The following is a 16,641-nucleotide window of genomic DNA, read 5'->3' as shown; positions in this document are numbered from 1 at the left end:
CACTGTTTCTGCACCTTCTCCCTTCTCACCTTGCCTTCTCAGAAGACTGAACCTTTCCCCCATGTGACCACCCCTCCCAGAGAAAACAGGAGTCTGACCAGGTTTGACCCAGGAGGCTAATTCTTCCGTGTATTCATGCTGATCCTCCTCCTGTCGCTTACCCCCTAATCGGATTATGGCAGTGTCTCATGCCTCGGGGGCATGGCAAGGAAAGTGAGATTTAATTTGACACCACGCACTGAGGCTTTTTTTTCTCATTCTAAGTCTCCAAGTGCCAGACCACAGGTTCCTGGACGGGTGTGTGTATGTGTGTGTGTGTGTGTGTGTGTGTGTGTGTGTGTGCAGTAAAGGGAGGATGCTGTTTCTATGGGTTCAGGAGCAGTACAGAGAGCAGAATGTTTGGGAGTCTCGGTAGACTATCGTCTCTCTTTCCCACCCACTTTATACTCTTCTAACGCAGAAGTTCCAACCAAGTAGTCTTGCTAACTAGTTCCAAATAAGGCAGACTAGGATGGTTTCCTCCGCTAGAGTGGGGAGAGTGGAAAGCGGCCCCGCCCGCTTAGTCTGGTTGCTATGGCGACAGCCGCGGGGTGACCCGAGTGCTCCTCCCTCCCTCCTCCCAAACCCGGAGAGATGACGGCACCGCGCTGACTGCGCCAAATTCCAGCCAATGGGCGGCTGCTCCCGCCTTCCCTTCCGCCTGCTCTCCCTTTTCTCCCCCCCCCCCCCCCCCCCCCCGGGAATTCGATTCACAAATCTGGACTGGGGATTTCCGGCTCCAGGCCGGGTGCAAGGGCGCTGGGCCGAGGTCGAGGGAGAGTCGCGTTCTGTCCTCTTAGGAGGGTAAATGGAAGCCGGCATCCTAGGTTATCCTGCCAGACTCCTGCAACTCGCCACCAGAAGAGATCACAACCTACTCCCCAAATTATCCGGAAAATCTAGTTGAAGCTGAGCCTGTAACTCCTCCTGCCCCTACAAGCCCCCACCCTGCCCAAGCGCGCCGGTCAGCACCACGGACAGCGAACCCGGGCCTAGTCTTTTCAGGCCTCGCGGGGTTCTGACTCCTGCTGCTTGATGTCTGGGCGGCTACTAGGGTCAGAGACGCCAGCGCTCTACTGGAGCCAGGCCTCCTCGGGCCAATGAAACTGAATGGGGCGTTTAGCCACGTGGCTAAGAAGGCAATGGAACAGGAATCTCAGGCTAAAGAGCTTACTTCTGTTCTTTCAACCCCAAAGAATGGCTCCTGTCTCCCAGGCTGCCTGTGTCCTACCTAGCCTCCCTGGGGATAAGGGGCCAGGTTTGAATCTTAAGCAGGGATGGACTTCCCAAGGCTGTCCTGGGTGGGCGTGTGACTGAAACGGCCTTGAAACAACCTAGCATGTTGGAAGAAGGGTGTGGAGCTGAGTGTGACAGTCAGGCCCCACCTGAGAGTGGTGAGCACAGACTTAGGCCTGACTGGACTCTAGACAGTATATATAGTGGGGAGAGGTGGAGGAAGAGAAAAGCAGCAATCATAACTAGCTAGTTCTGCTTCAGTGGACTACTTTGTAAAGGGAACCACTTTTGCTGTCCTCATCACGTAATCCCTAAATAGCCTGTGCATTAATGAAGAGCTAGATGAGACAAGATGGAGGTGGAGTGGGTGAGGGGATTCAGCTTTATCACCAGGCCTCAACCTTTGGCTACTTTACTCTCTGTAAAACGGAAGCCAATGCGGGGGGCGAGGGGACGGAAAGAGTAACAGTTCTCAGGTACCCACCTTCCCCACGAGGCCCGTGGGGGTCCTCCTGCCGTGCCTGTGACAGTTTCACTCCTGCTCCCGCTCCCTCCCTCCTGGGGCCCAAAGAAAGGCCGGCGCAAAACCATCTGCAGGCGCTTCCAGCGCTTTATAGTTCTCTCCGGGACAGACGGACAGACAGACAGTGCAGCCCGCGCCGTCGGCCCGCATCATTGGCACCTTGGACACGGCACCAGGCCCAACCCAGTCCCTGGTACCCTCCCGGGAGGATTCCGGTCCGGCCTCAAATCAGCACCTCAGACAGCTCCCAGCCCAACACCCATCCCTCCCCCCTCCCTCTGGAAACAACCAAATAAATTAAAAGGTGGGGTGAACAAAAACACCTAAGGATAAGGAAGAGGAGGTGCCCCTCCCCCAGTGTAAGAAGAGTTTCTGTCTCCTCCCATCCTTCCGCTGAGGCGCCGCCGCCGCCGGGGTGGCCTCCTAGGTTGATTTTGCTCCCAAACCTCAGCCTCTTGAAGCCGGCATCTCCCCCACCCCCCAACTCCCGGCATGCAACACGTTGGAAAAGGTAGGGAGAGGAGGTGGGGGTGGGGCGAAGGACCATCCAGGTGGTTGTCTGGGCTCCTAGGGCTGCAGTTTCTCGCCGCACCTCAGTCCGTTCAAATCAAGAATTAATAGTCCCTTTGGTCTGGGAAGAGGGATATGAGGGCTCAGTCGGGGGAAGAAATGCAAAGCTGACATAGGTGGGGGTGGGGGGGAGCAGACAGGAGGGAAGATGGTGACACATGCCAGAAGGGAGGAGAAAAAGAGAACAAGAAGGGGAGCTGGGGACACAGGTGCAGAAAGAGAAACGGGACCAATGAGAGATAGTCAGGTGGGGGGTAAGATGGAGACGGAAATACACACCCAAGGTACCGAAAATGGAAAGGCAGAGAGGCAGATGCGAAGGCAGACCGGAGGATGAAGGTAGAGGAAGAAGGCCGGGAAATGGTCAAGACCAAGGGACATGGACTTAGAGACGCACACAGAAAGGAAGGAGGAGACCCAGGTAGAATTGAAGACATGGGGCACAGGCAGACAGAAAGGGTGAGGTTGGGGGTTCCCCTCCCACGCGCATCCCCCACCCTATGCCTAGCATATTCAGAGCCGCGGCCTCTGGCGTCCTGGCCTCCACCTTCCCCTGCGGGACAGGGGCGGCTCCTCCTCCGGCCGCGGCGCGGAGCGGCGATAACAGCGGCGGCGGCTTGATGGTCCCGGGGGCTCCGAGTGCGTGTCAGGGGCTGGGATGGGAGTGGGGGGCGGGCGCGGCCCTGGGAATCCCTTAGCGGTCCAGGTTCATAGTCCAGTGCTTGGCTCCGGTCGCGCAGCTGTCCCTGGCGGCCGAGGAGGAGGAGGGGGCCGCGGGCGCGCCCCCGCTGGGTGGACCCCCGGCGCCGGCGGCGGCCTCGCCCTCGTTCTTGAGGTCTTGAAAGACCTGCGTGAAGAAGTGGGGGTCGGCGTTGAGCCGCAGCATCTGGGGGCTGAGCCGCTGGATGAGGCGCAGGCAGCGTTGCCAGAAGCGCTCCTTGTCGGGCTCCACGAGGAAGGGCTTGAGCGGGTATGAGATCTCGTTGCCCATGTAGGAGTAGGCGAGGTAGAGGCAGGTGAGGAAGGCGGCCTGCAGCTCGGCGGCCGACGCCAGCTCATCCCCGCGCAACGACTCGCGGCACAGCAGGTACACGAACACCAGGTTGGCGGGCGTAATGAAGGCCTGGTCTTGCCAGCCCTGCAGCAGCAGCGAGCGGTCCACTCCGCGGAACCAGCCCACCAGCTCGCCCGGGCTCAGCTCCTTGAGGCGGTAGCAGCGTCGGCACACGAAATCGCCCAGGCAGCGCAGCAGCTCGCCGGTGGACGCCTGCACGATGACCCGCCGCGGCGAGCCGCCAGGCACCGGCGGCGCCGCCTGCGGGGCTGGGGGTGGCGGCGGTGGAGGCTTGCCCCCACCGGAACCCGGCGGCGGGGCGGCCCCGCTGCCCCCCGACGGCGGCTCGCAGGTGGCAGCGGCCGCGGGCACGGTGGGCACCGGCACCGCCAGTGGCTTGGTGGCGCCGCCGCCGTCGGGGGGATCCCGACCCTTGCGGAGAAGGTTCTCGCGGTTGCGTTGCTGGACCAGGGGGTCAGGGCCAGTGGATGCCGGCTTGGGCGTCACCTTCTTGCTGCCTTTCTTCTTCTTGGCAGATGCGGCCACCAGGCGCTTCCAGGTCAGCGCCGAGATGAGCACTGACGGCCGCTTGAGCCGGCTCTCGCCTTTGCCGCCCTTGCCTGCTGGCGGCGCCCCGTAGCCCCCCAGCGCCTCGTCCCCCGCGGGCGGCGCTTTCTTCTTCTCTTCGGGCAGCCCGCCGGGCCTCCGGCCCTTGGCCGAAGAGGCGGGGGATAGAGACAGCACCGTGCCCATCCTGCAGAGCGGGGCCGGCGCCCGGGCCCCGGCGGGAACCGCGGGCGGCGCCGCTGTCGCCGCCGCCGCTACTGCAGCCCCCGGAGACCCGGCGGTTGGGGGCCTAGCCCCGGCCCGGGCGCGGGAACGGGCAGGGGAAGGTGGTTGCTTGGCTGCTCCGCGGCGGTTGCTCGGGGTCTGAGCTGCGCCAGCTGCAGCGTCAGCCCCACCCCTTGGGCCCGGTCTTTAGCAGCGCCGCGCCCCGCCTCACGCAGCCAATCCTCGCCCGAATTGCCCTTGTGACCGGCAGCTCCTCTGACCAATAGAGCTCGCATGCCTATCTCAAGTCCCGCCCCACCCCCTACCCTCTGTCTCTGGTCCTTTCCCTTCACCAGAAAGGGGAAAGGAGGAGGAGGTGGCCCTGGTTCCAAGGGCCTCCTCAGGGTCAGAGCTGGGGAGAGGGGACTGGCTGCTCTCTCCCGCCCCAAGTCCTAAGGCCCTGGGTCAGCTTGTTTTAATGCATTGGATCGTGGTAGCAGAGAAGCAGTGGGAAGAGACTCTCCACGCTGTTGATTATGTGTTGGGGGGGCGGGGTGGGCAGTGAGTACCTTCATTAAGGCGCCTGGGCACCTGCTGGGTCGAACTGCTCTGGCTTCCCCAATCTGGCCATAGGTAGATTATCTCTTCGCTGTCCTCCCCTGCCTTTGTCCCATGAAGCCACCACCGGGGAGGTTGTGGAGGAGTGCAGCAGGTGCATTCTTGCTCTGCCTGTGATGGGGTGCTGGCAGGGCCCCGACCTTCCAGCAGGTCACAATCCCCTCCTTGGGGGCCTTTGCTCTGGGGATGGCAAGACCTTCAGATATATATTCCTGAGTCTGCTGTTTGCTGGCCTGATTGTCTGCAGTTGAGTCTGTGGGGAGAGGCCCTAGGCTTCGGTCCCTGGGTGGCTCCTCTGTGTTCTTCTCCCTCACCAACACACCCTGATCCCACATTTGGGTGGGTGATGAATGATTGGTTCCTGGCGTAAATGCTAGAAATTGGATGGATTGGTCTCCTCGGGCTCAGACAGCAGACAGCGCCTCCTGTGTAGAGGGAGGCCCAAGCCCAAGAGGTTTGGCCCAACCTTCAGCCCAGCCCTGGGTCCAGGTTGAGATGGGTTTTCGTTGTTAAATTCTTCCTGCCATTCATGTCCGAGCCGTCCCCACTCTCAGCTGCAAGATATTAGGCTAGGTCCTGTCCATTGCTCTCTGGGTCTCTCTGTTTCCTCCTCAGCACCCATAAGGCCTTGTCCTCTGGGCCTTACCTGCACATCCAGGCTGGTTCTGGGTCTGTTCTGTCTGCTTTATGGGACAGTGTCCACTCTTCTCCAGGCTTGCTCCCTGTGGCTTCCCAACACAGAAGTCTTCAGTGGGCCTTGGAGGTAGGTATGATGGGGAGAGAAGCCCTTGCTTAGGGATTCAGCAAAATCCTCAGAATTATCCCTGGAATCACCTCCATGTTCTTCATAGACCACCAAAATGACTTCCAGGGACTACCGCTGTCAGGGTTTGTGTGTATGAGTATATGTGAATGTGGTTTGTTCCGTATAGGCTGTTCCAGAATCGCCTTGGGCTGCAGTTTCTGCCACCAGAGGCACTGGCTTTTCTCTGCTCTCCCACAGCCCCTGCTCACGCACACCTTCCTGGAGGCCTATGGTGTGGCTGTCTTGTTTCCCTATCTCTTTACCACCATATGCACACAGACTTGTACCCCCTTCCTGACTCAGCACCCAGTGAGCACTTTCTCAGCAGAGTCTCTCCTGCTCCCTTACATCTGATCATTATACTTTTGCAGCCCAGATGACCTACCCAACCTCTTCTTCTCCCCCTAGTTGCAAAAAAGCGTTCCCTCTTTTCAGCTTCTATAATTGGTCCCACTTCCTCCTATAAGGGCTTCTGAGTCAGCCTTTATCTGGCACCCAAGGAACAGTAGGCTCACCAGTAGTTAAGGACAGGTCCCACTGAGACTGAGTTGCCCTAGCAGAAACACGTGGATCTGAACGGCACGTGGATCCTCCCAGTTCTGCTCCCGGGAGTCCCTCATTGACGCAAGGCCTATTACTGGTGTCATGTAGGACAAGATCTTCTATGCAGCACCCACAGATGTTGCCATCATGGTACCTCCACTCCAGGCCCGGTTGTGACTTCCTATTGTCCTCTGGGTCAGAATCAAGAATTTTCTTCGCTGCTTCAGGGTCCCCAAAACAGATGCTTTAAAAGGTCTTACTCCCTTTCTCATTTTTCACCTTGTCCTGCCTCAGACCCTCTCTCTGGCTCACACACTTTCCACCCTCCTCCTTTGGTTATCCCTCTTGAATCTCTGAGCAACTACCCCTGGGCCAGAACCCTCCCTCAAACTACTACCTTGCCTTCTTCTGACAAACTCCACCTCTTTCAAGAAGCCTTTTTGGACTGATCGGAAGGGACCTAATGCTCTTCCTGAGGTCGATCTTTCTAAACTCTTTCCCCAACAGCAACTGCTACATAACAACTTGGTTAATTAAAGGCTGAGCTCTGAGTCCTGAATCAAAGATACGCAAAATGAATATGGATGAAAAAGTTTTTAATTTTATTTATCTTGAGAGAGAGCAGGGGAGGGGCAGAGAGAGAGGGAGAGAGAGGATCCCAAGCAGGCTCTGGGCTCCCGATGCAGAGCCTGACTGAGAGCTCAATCTCACAACTCAGAGATCAGGACCTGAGCCAAAACCAAGAGTCAGATGCTTAACTAACTGAGCCACCCAGGAGCCCCTATGGATGGAATTTTTAAAGGACAAGGAGACAAAATAATCAAAACAGATCCTAAAACAACAGCATTTCTGTTATTAAAAAAACAACAACAACATTGGGATGCCTCGGTGGCTCAGTCAGTTAACCGTCTGACTCTTGATTTCAGCTCAGGTCCTGATCTTATGGTCATGAGTTTGAGCCCAGAGTCCAGCTCACTGACAGCTCAGAGCCTGGCTGGGATTCCCTCTCTTGCCCTCTCTCTCTCTCTGCCCCTCCCCACTCTCTCGCTCTCACTCTATCTCAAACTAAATAAATCAACTTAAAAACAAACATTTACGGAGGAGAGAAGGAAATTATGTCTCTACAGGGTGGAGGCCAAGGGGAATAGGTATAGTGAAAAGAGAAAAACTTCAGGGAGAAGATGGGCTTTATAGAAGGGTGGTGACTTTCCCACCGCATCTGCAAGTGTACTTTTCTAGTTGGGTTATGTTTAGGGTCTATATTCTGTGATTGATTCAATTATCTGTATTAGTATCTGAATGTCACGTCTCCTCTGTCCATTTCTCATGGATGCGGGTGCTCCTCTGGGACAGTGCTGGCTGTATTAGACTCCCAGAGATGAGAACCCCGCCTCCCCCAGACCAGGTTCCTTGTCTGTCTCCATCACTCTGTAGATTTTTTAGAACAGTGCCCTGTCCAGATAAATGGTTATTCCTGCAGCCTCTTTAAGGCAAGAACTGCAGACCTCAAAACAAGAATTGGAGGGCTTAGACCAGGGTATTAGCCTGTGTAGGAACACAGCCTTATTGATGAGGATTACCGCCAATTTCACCTGAGAAATGAGCCCTTCACTGACCCCCACCCCCGGGAAGATGAGCCCCATCTTTAAGGGAACATTTCCAGGCATTGCTGCTCAGACTCTTCTACCCTTTTATCTCCTTTTCTGAGAGGCCATAGTCCAGGAGGCAGGAGGTAGTTCTGGTCATTCAGCTCTCTGGACCTCCTTTCCTTCATATTAAAATGCAGGGATTCTATATATCTTACTTTTATTATTGGACAAAAAAATGAATATTAATGAAAGGAGATAACATCTTGGGGATTGGACTTAAAAATGATTCCTAAATCCTCTTCCAATTCTACAATTCTGACTCTAAATAAAACTTATCCTCTGAATCTGTTTCATTTTCTAGCTCCAGCACTGTCTGGTTCTCCCTAGTCTGTTTCTGCCTGACGGGCTCAGTCTTTGTGTGCACAGCATCCATGTGAGGCCTGCTTTTCTGCAGTTCAGCCCAGGAGATGAAGGGGAGGTGCTCAGGCTCACAGGTCTCCCTCCCCAGATCCCTCCAAACTTTAGTGGGGCCCCTGAAAGGTTCTGAGACAAAGGGCAGGATGCCAAGGTAGTCCAGGGTCTCCCCAGTGAACATTAAGGCTGGAGGCCCCAGGACCTAAGGTCATTGCAACCTATGTCTCCAGGGGGCCCCTACAGAGAGGCTGATGGCAATAAAGTTCCTTAAAACAGCCAGGGTGGAGACTCAGCCTGGGCATCTGAATGCCTGGATCCTGCTGCCTCTGACTCCTTCACTGATCCAGTGTCCCCACCAGGGTCTCACCTCCTGAGGTGTGCAAAGGGGAAGGATATGCACCCTCCCAGCCCTCCTTCCCTCTCCTGAAGCTCTTAGTCCAGGAGAGCTCGTGTGGGGAGGAGTAAGGTCCGGGGAGGCAGCTGAGGGAGAAGACTTCCCCAGGCAACAGTGGGGAGTGGGAAAGGGGATGAGCAGAGAGGAAAGATGAACCTGACAAAGGAGGTGCTGCCAGCTGTCAGGAGGAAGACCCCACCTTCTCACCTCCTTCCCATTCCAGCAGGCCCCTTGTTAGGATCTAACTGAGGAGGCCCAAAACAGGTGTTTTAGAACAGAGAATAGGGTTGGAAAGCACAGCTGAGGAAGAAGTGCCCTAGGGCAGGGAGAGAAGGGACTGATGTCTAGATACTGGAGGCCCAAGATTGGGGTCAGGGGAGGATGTGGGTGAGCTGGGAGCTCCTTTTCCTTGCCATAAGCTCTGCTTCCTTCTTTCATAAAAGAAGGTCTCCCTTCCAGGTTACTGATGCCAGCCCTCCTCATCCTCTCACCCTCACCCCTCAATCTTCTCTCCCTAGCTCCCTGGCCCCTGCCTTCACCTCCTTTGTTGCCCCCTGAGCACAGCTCTCTGGGCCCAATCCTCCCAGCTCCCTCCAGCTTTATTTGTCAGCTCACCTTGTCCTGCCTCCACTAAGCCCTTTTCCCCCTCCTCCCTTTCATACCCACCCCAAGCATCACCCCCCACTCTATCTCCTCCCTGCCCCTGCTGGCACCCAGCATAGCACTCCAGATGTAGGAGCAGATCAAGAAGGGCGGGGGTGGTGGCTGTTGCTTTTCTGGGATATTCTTAGCCTGTCTGGGGGCTGGAGCTGGAATCAGTGTTTCCATCTCAACCAGGCAGGTGGCTGCAGGGAAGCTGCTGCTGTGGCTGGGTCTTCATCTAGTTCCATGTCCCTTTCCCTGTCCTTCTATGTCTCAAGTCCACTCTGCGAGCACAAGACCTCTGTGCCCTGGGGTAGGTGCTTCGGTCTGCCCTGGCCTAGCCCCAGTGAGGTCTGAAAACTCTGCTCTTGGAGACTCTTGGGGGAAAAGAGGGCCTTTGGGAACTCCAGATCAGATGTTCCCTTCATCTCTCTGCCCCAAGGTGTGCTTTCTTCTGCCCCAACAACCCCTGCTTGGTACTTGGTCCCTAGACTCTAGTCATGACCATGAAAGCCTTTGTTATCTCAAAACACAGGAAGCATCCAGGGGCCCTGAAGTTCTAGGAGCTGTCTCTTGAGTGAGTCAGAGCCTGGGGTCCAGGTCTCCTTTGGGATTGAATAAGGGGCTCACTGGCCAGATTCCTTTGTTAACAGACAGAGGGACCAGGGAGAGATCTGACTTGTTCATAAATAGCACAGAATATATTTGTCACCTTAAAAGAGACAGTGTAGGGATTCCTATGTGGGTTCTAGAGTCATAAAGGTCTGGATTCAAATACAGCTTCTCCACTTATGAGCTGGGAGACTTGGGACAATTTCTTAATTCTCTTGAGGTCTATAAAAGTAGACCATCACAGGGTTGTTGTAAGATTTTATTGAATCTCACAATGCTTGCACACTACACGGGCATGGTGGTTGGTGTTCATAAAATGTGAATTATTACAAACTACATTGCCACCATTATTTTTACAGAGCAGGAGAGGTTTACTTGAGTTGTACCATGACCACGTTTTGTTTTGTTTTTTCCTCATTAGAACATTCTTCACTGAGGCCAAGGCAGTATCATCATTTCTTTGGTTTGGTTTTTGACATCCAAGTTTACAGCTGTCCTTTCTTTTTGGCTATCGTGCTGGCAGCTACTGCGACTCAGACTGTCCCTGGGGGCTTGTTTGATTTGATTCCTGAGGTAATGAAGACCTGACAGCATATCAGTTCCCCTTCTCTGGTCCAACGCAGGCCTTGCTAATTTTGTGAACCTCTATACACCTGCTATGTTCCAGGCACCATGCTGACCCCATAGTTTGACTGTGGCTTTGAGAAAATGTCCTGCAAAATTATAAAATCCAGGGGCGTCTGGGTGGTTCAGTCAGTCGAGCATTGGTCTTTGGCTCAGGTCATGATCTCATGGTTTGTGACTTGGAGCCCCGCTTCGGGCTTGCTGCTGTCAGCATGGAGCCCACTTTGGATCGATCCCCTGTCCCCCTCTTTCTGCCCCTCCCCCACTCATGCTCTTTGTCTTTATCAAAAATAAATAAATATTAAAAAAATATACAATCCATATTAGCAAATACTACTTGAGAAACTATAACCTACGAGGTTATAGTATAACCAACTGGGCTGGGTGCTGGGAACAGGAAAAAGTGTGAGTTTGGGTTTCAGCCTTCAAAGAACATACAACAGAGATGATAGAGACGTGAGCAATAATAATAGTGGTAATTGATCAGTGTCCTATGATCAGTTACAGAGGATGGAATTGGATGATTTGGCTAATCCCGCCCATCCCCCTCCACCTTCCACCGTTGCAGCTAATCCAGCTTGTCCTGAATCCTCAAGGTTAAGCAACTACTGGCAGGGAGTTAAAATCAATTTTTAAGTAAGGTCCAGCTCCTTTGCCTTGTCTTGGGTCTCTCCAATCCATGGCCTTCCCGGTCTGACTCTAAGCTGTGATGATGGTATACACCTTTTCCAAGGCAGAGCCAGGCCTCAGCAACTCCCTGGTCGCAGTGACAGATTATTGCCCTCAGAGCAGGAGAGTTAATGAGTTACTGTGTGGGTGAAGAGCTCCTATGGGCCTGCTACCTGGTCCAACATCTTAGGAGCCACTTCTATTTATCTCCTATTTGTCCAGCATTAGGGGCAGGTGGGGGATGGGCTTTGGAATAGGTTCATTAATTTATACTTTCATCTCCTTGATCTCAAAATATAAAGATAATCCTTTATTTTCACCTCCTCTGAGTAAAAAGGCAATTCTAATGTTATAAGCTTGAGCCCCGTATATACTCACTTGTGATTTTTAGTGGGGAGCAGAGTAAGAAGGTTGTCCACTAGATTAATTAGTAGTTCCTAAACTACTCTACTCAGCAGAACCACCTCGGGGAACTTTGTGAAAATACTATTTCTGGACTCTGCTTCAGATCTGTGGAATCATAATTCCTTCAGGTGGGCTTAAGGTGGCATCACTATCAGAAATTATTATGAGGGAAAAGAAAATGCCGGGAAACGACTAGATCCCACCTGTTCTTTCTGTTTTGCCCCCTATGGTTGCTGCTGGCCAAGCATCCTCTGATAAAAAACAGAAACAACAACAAAAGACCTTATTTGCCTTTGGGAAACCTGCTTCTTCCACACTCCTAATCCATGTGGTTTGCCTGCCTAGATCCAAGATAGACTTGAGCAGTTGCTGTCCTGGTCACAATGGATCAGGCACGGGCTGGGGACTAAAACCAGTCCAATGAGACTCAATTCTTGGAGCTTTTCTAGAACTACTGGGAATGAGGTGCTTTTATCCCCCTAAGCTGGTGGGAGGAAAGCCTTGAGGAGCCGGTGACTCTCTGGCCCCCATATGGAGAGAGGTCATCTGAACTAATACACAGGAAAATAGAGTCAACAGATGGAGGGAGACATTCCTGATGTAATTTTAGCTGCTGTATCCAGCTGGGCTTGATGCAGGTCTATGACCCATAAATGCCCCTCCTCCCCACTTTTTTCCTAATCTTAAGGTAATTTGAGTTGCAAATCTAATATCTGCCAGCTAAAAAAATCCTGCCTAACAAGCTTCCTTCTGGAAATGCGTTGGTAACATCAGAGAAATACATGTTTAGTCTTAATGGCTGAGGAGGGTAGTCTCTCACATCCAGCTGCCAGTGAAAGGCTGAATCTGGAAGAGGTACTGTTGACCCAACGTGGATTCTGACCCCAATGCCTATTTCCTGCTACAGTCCTCGGACCTCCCTGTCCAAAGCAGAGCTGGTGATTGGAGTTCTTCATCATGGCCCTTCCTCAAAGTAAAAGCCCTGGGACAGGAAAGCCCTTTCCCTACAGCCCACACGACTGTCAAATCTTCTTTCTGGACTGCTGCCAGGCTGCATTCCTTAGGTATCAATTTTCTGCTGAAATAAGAAATTTGATGCTTCACCTTCCATCGTGGTTCTGAATCAAGTTTGCCTCCAACCAGTGTAAGAGGCAGCTGTGGTCACATAGAACCATTTGTTATCATCAGGGCCATTAGCACAGTGTCTCTGGAGGGCCAGGGAAGGGGTGGGCTTGAGCTTTAAGCTGCCCCAGGATTCTTGGCCAGAACTCCAGAACTTTGTTTGTCCTGCCTCTGGGGAGCTCTCTCAGGGGAGGGGCTGGGGCTCCAGTCAAACCAAAATTTTCAGTTACTGTATGATTCACATCTGTCTTTTTAAAAAATTTTTATTTATTTATTTCAAGAGAGAGAGAGCGCGTGCTAGAGAAAGGGGCAGAGAAAGAGGAAGAGAGAGAATCCCAAGCAGGCTCAGTGCAGAGCCCGACTCGAGACTTGAACTCATGAACCATGAGATAGATCATCACCTGAGCCCAAGTCAAGAGTCACCTGCTTAACTGACTGAGCCACCCAGGCATCCCTGTCTTTTTTTTTTTTTTTTTTTTTTAACTCCAAGGTTTTTTACTTTCAAATTGTGGATTATTCTTTAATGGGACAATATTTTGCTATCCCACTCTGTGGTCCAAAAGCACAATCTTGATGGTGATTCTATGAGACTTGGGCATTCATTCATAATTCATCTCTCCATTCATTCATTTATTCATTCGCTCAACACAAATTTGAGTACGCAAAATTTTTCTTCGTCTTCTTCTTCTTCTTCTTTTTGTTAAATTAAATCCAACTTGTAGCATGATCCTATTGGGTGGAAGGAAATTCAGTCTTAGTTGTCATGGGGACTCCATCCTACTCCCAAAGTTTATAAACCTTTCCAGAAAACAAAAGGTGTCTAGCACAGTCCTTTGGGGGAACACATTGTCCAAGCCCAAAGAGCATCTCAAATTCTGTCATTTGTACCATTTCTAGGCTATGACTGAGGGTCAGAAATCTTTAAAATTGTTATGTGATAAGTGACACACAAAAAGTATAAAAAATAGGGGTGCCTGGGTGGCTCCGTCGGTTAAGCGCTGGGCTCCCGTCATGATCTCACGGTTCATGAATTCAAGCCCCATGTGGGGCTCTGTGCTGACAGCATGGAGCCTGCTTTGGATTCTCCGTCTCCCTCTCTCTCTGCCCCTCCCCCACTCACACACACACACACACACTCTCTCTCTCGAAAATAAACATTTAAAAGAAATTGTAAGCAAAAAAAAAAATTTCAGGTATAAAAGATAAAATAACATATCTACCCCCTAGTTCAAATAAAGTATTGCCTGCACAGTTTAATCCCCTCATCTTCTCCTTCCCAATAGCCTCTTCCCTATCGCCAACCACTCAAGAGAATAAACAACATTCTAAATTTGGTGTTTACCCTTTCCATATATTTTATTCTCTTGCTACATGTGCAGGTCCTTGATTAAGCAAATGTGTGTGTGTTATTACTACATAACATTTACCACAAACTTACACATTTAGAGGCTTAAAACAACATCCATTTATTAGCTTACTTCTGTAGGATAGAAGTCCAGGCGGGCTTGGCTTGGTTTTCTACATACAATTTTATAAGGACTGAAATCAAGGGCGGTTTTCTTATCTGGAGTCTCTGGGCAAGAGTCCGCTTCGAGGCTGATTTAGGTTGTCAGCGGTACTTAGTAGTTACAGGACTGAAGTCCTCATTTCTCTGTGGGCTGTTAGCCCGAGGCTGTTCTGAGCTCCTGGAAGCTGCCCACAATTGTGCATCGAATCCTTATCACACCTGGAATGTCTCTTATTTCCACTTCCTTGACCAGCTGGAGAAAACTTCCTGCTTCTGAAGGGTTCGTATGATTAGGTTAGTTCACCCAGATAATACCCCTATTTTAAAGTCAACTGATTATTAACTTCAGTTGCACCTGCAAAAAATCCCCTGTGCCATATAACATAGTGTATAATGTACTTACTCATGGGAGTAATGTGGAGAAGGAGGAACATGGAGGCATCTTCGAATCCTATATATCTATGTATGTATGTATTTTTCTATCTCTTGAAGGTCAGTTGTCGATATTTTAACATTATATAAGTGAAACCATACTATGTTAATCTGAAACTTGTTTTTGTTTTTGTTTTTTTTGCTTTATGTAAAGTTTGTAAGATTTATCCTTGTTGATGTTGGCCTTTGCCACTGCATAACATTTCACTGCATGAGTAAATTTTATTTATTCTCCTCGTGACTGCTTTTTAGGTTGTTTTCAATTGTTTATGATTACAAACAATGTTGTTATATTTTACATGTCTCTGGTGTACATGTGCAGTCATTTCTCTAGGAATATACCCAGTAGTGAAATTGCTGGGGTATTGAGCATGCACATTTTCAACTTTGCTAGACATTATTAAATTGTTCTTTTAAGTAGTTGTAATTACTCACACCACCCCCCACCAGCAATGTGTGCAGGTTCCTGTAGCTCCACATTCTCATCAACTTGTGATATTGGCAGATTATGTGAAATAACTCATTGTGGTAATATATGAACTTTAGATATTCAACAAATAAATATTTATGAAGTGGCACTACCTGCCAGGCAGTGAACAAATTAGACAAGATCTTTATCCCATAGAATTGCATCCCATGAAAAAGGCAAATACACACACACACACACACACACACACACACACACACACACACACAGCTCACTTGAGATCTCCACTTGGATGTATAGCATCTTGATGCGTCAAAAACCAGCTCCTGATACCCTCTCCCAAGCTACTCCTGCTGTCACCCGTATCTCTGTTAACAGCCTTTCTAGTCTACTAATTGCTTAGGGCAAAAGTTTTGGGATTATCCTTGATTCCTCTTTTTATTTCATGCCCATATGTAATCCCCTAGCAAATCTTAATAGTTCCGTCTTCAAAATATCCAGAATTCCACTTCTCACAATCCCTCTGTCTCCACTTTGGCCCAAGCCACCATCATCTGTTGTTTGGTTTATCGCAACAGACTCCTAACTGGTCTTCCTACTTCTTCCTTCCCTACAGTTTGTTCTCAAAATGACAGCTACGGTGGTCCTGTTAAATGGAGGCCAGGTCATGTTACTCCTCTGCTTAAAACCCTCTAATAATGGCTCCCTGCTTGTTCAGAGTAAAAGCCAAAGTCCTTGCTATGACCTACAAGGGCCTATGTTAAAGATGGCCACAAATTCCTTGCCACTCCTCTCATCGAGAGGTGTATTGGTGCTCACCACCACCCCTTGAATCTAGGTGGGCTCCATTACTACTCTATTAGAACATGGCAGAAAGTGCCACTATACCCATTTCAGGGGCCAGGCCTTAAAAGACTGGCAACTTCTATTTCCTGTCTCTCAAAACATTTGCTCTTGGCACTTTGAGCCACTATGCAGGAAATCCAACTACTCTTCTGGAGACACCACATGGAAAAGCCCTGAGACTACAGAGAGAGGAAAAGGGGTCCAGCTTCCAGTCATCCCCACCAAGGCACCAGACATGATGGTGGAAACATTTGGGGACCCTATGGACTGACGCATCTGCTAGCTGAACACTGCTGAGTGACCTCAGTTGATGCCACGTGGAACAGAAAAATCACCCAACTGAGTCCTGTCCAAATTCCTGACCTATAAGTTGTGAGATGTTTAAAAAATGGTTGCTGTTTTAAGCAAATTATTTGAGATAATTTCTTATGCAGAAACAGATAACCAAAAGAGCCTAACTAACCTTGCGCCTACCCATGATCTCTATGACCTCATCTGCTACCTTTCACCTCCTTTACTCCTGTCTAGTTCTAGCTGCCTCCTTGCAGTTCTTCAAATCTTCCAGAAAAAGCCTCTGCCCAGGACGTTTGCATGTGCTGTTCCCAATGTTAATTCTTCCGTATACACTTAAATAAAGCTGGATCAAACTGTAACTACTATTTTGTATGTTTTGTTTGTAATAGATAATACTCACCTTCTTATTAGAGTAAATATCTCACCAAAACACTTTTAATGGATGCACAGTGTTTGATTATGCAGGTATCTGTTTTACCAATGTTTTTTATTAAAATTTTCTAAT

At 50.7% G+C, this 16,641-nt stretch overlaps 1 protein-coding gene across 1 annotated transcript; it reads right to left on the bottom strand.

The window, feature by feature from the left end:
• Window positions 1–1,867: 1,867 nt before the first annotated feature.
• Window positions 1,868–4,343, bottom strand: CDK5R2 (cyclin dependent kinase 5 regulatory subunit 2). The gene has a single exon (XM_086719666.1). It carries the CDS (start codon window positions 4,173–4,175, stop codon window positions 3,063–3,065), a length of 1,113 nt encoding a protein of 370 aa, XP_086575792.1. The 5' UTR covers window positions 4,176–4,343; the 3' UTR covers window positions 1,868–3,062.
• Window positions 4,344–16,641: the final 12,298 nt, after the last annotated feature.

The sequence above is a fragment of the Puma concolor genome, chromosome C1 (assembly GCF_028749965.1).
Source record: "Puma concolor isolate L17-30 chromosome C1, mPumCon1.1.hap2, whole genome shotgun sequence".
Lineage (NCBI taxonomy): Eukaryota > Metazoa > Chordata > Mammalia > Carnivora > Felidae > Puma > Puma concolor.
Note: the sequence above shows the minus strand (reverse complement) of the source record. Positions and strands in the feature narration are given on the sequence as shown.

Bases quoted from the DNA above. Each gene is read 5' to 3' on its own strand.
- CDK5R2 (XM_086719666.1), bottom strand. From the start codon at position 4,175: ATGGGCACGGTGCTGTCTCTATCCCCCGCCTCTTCGGCCAAGGGCCGG.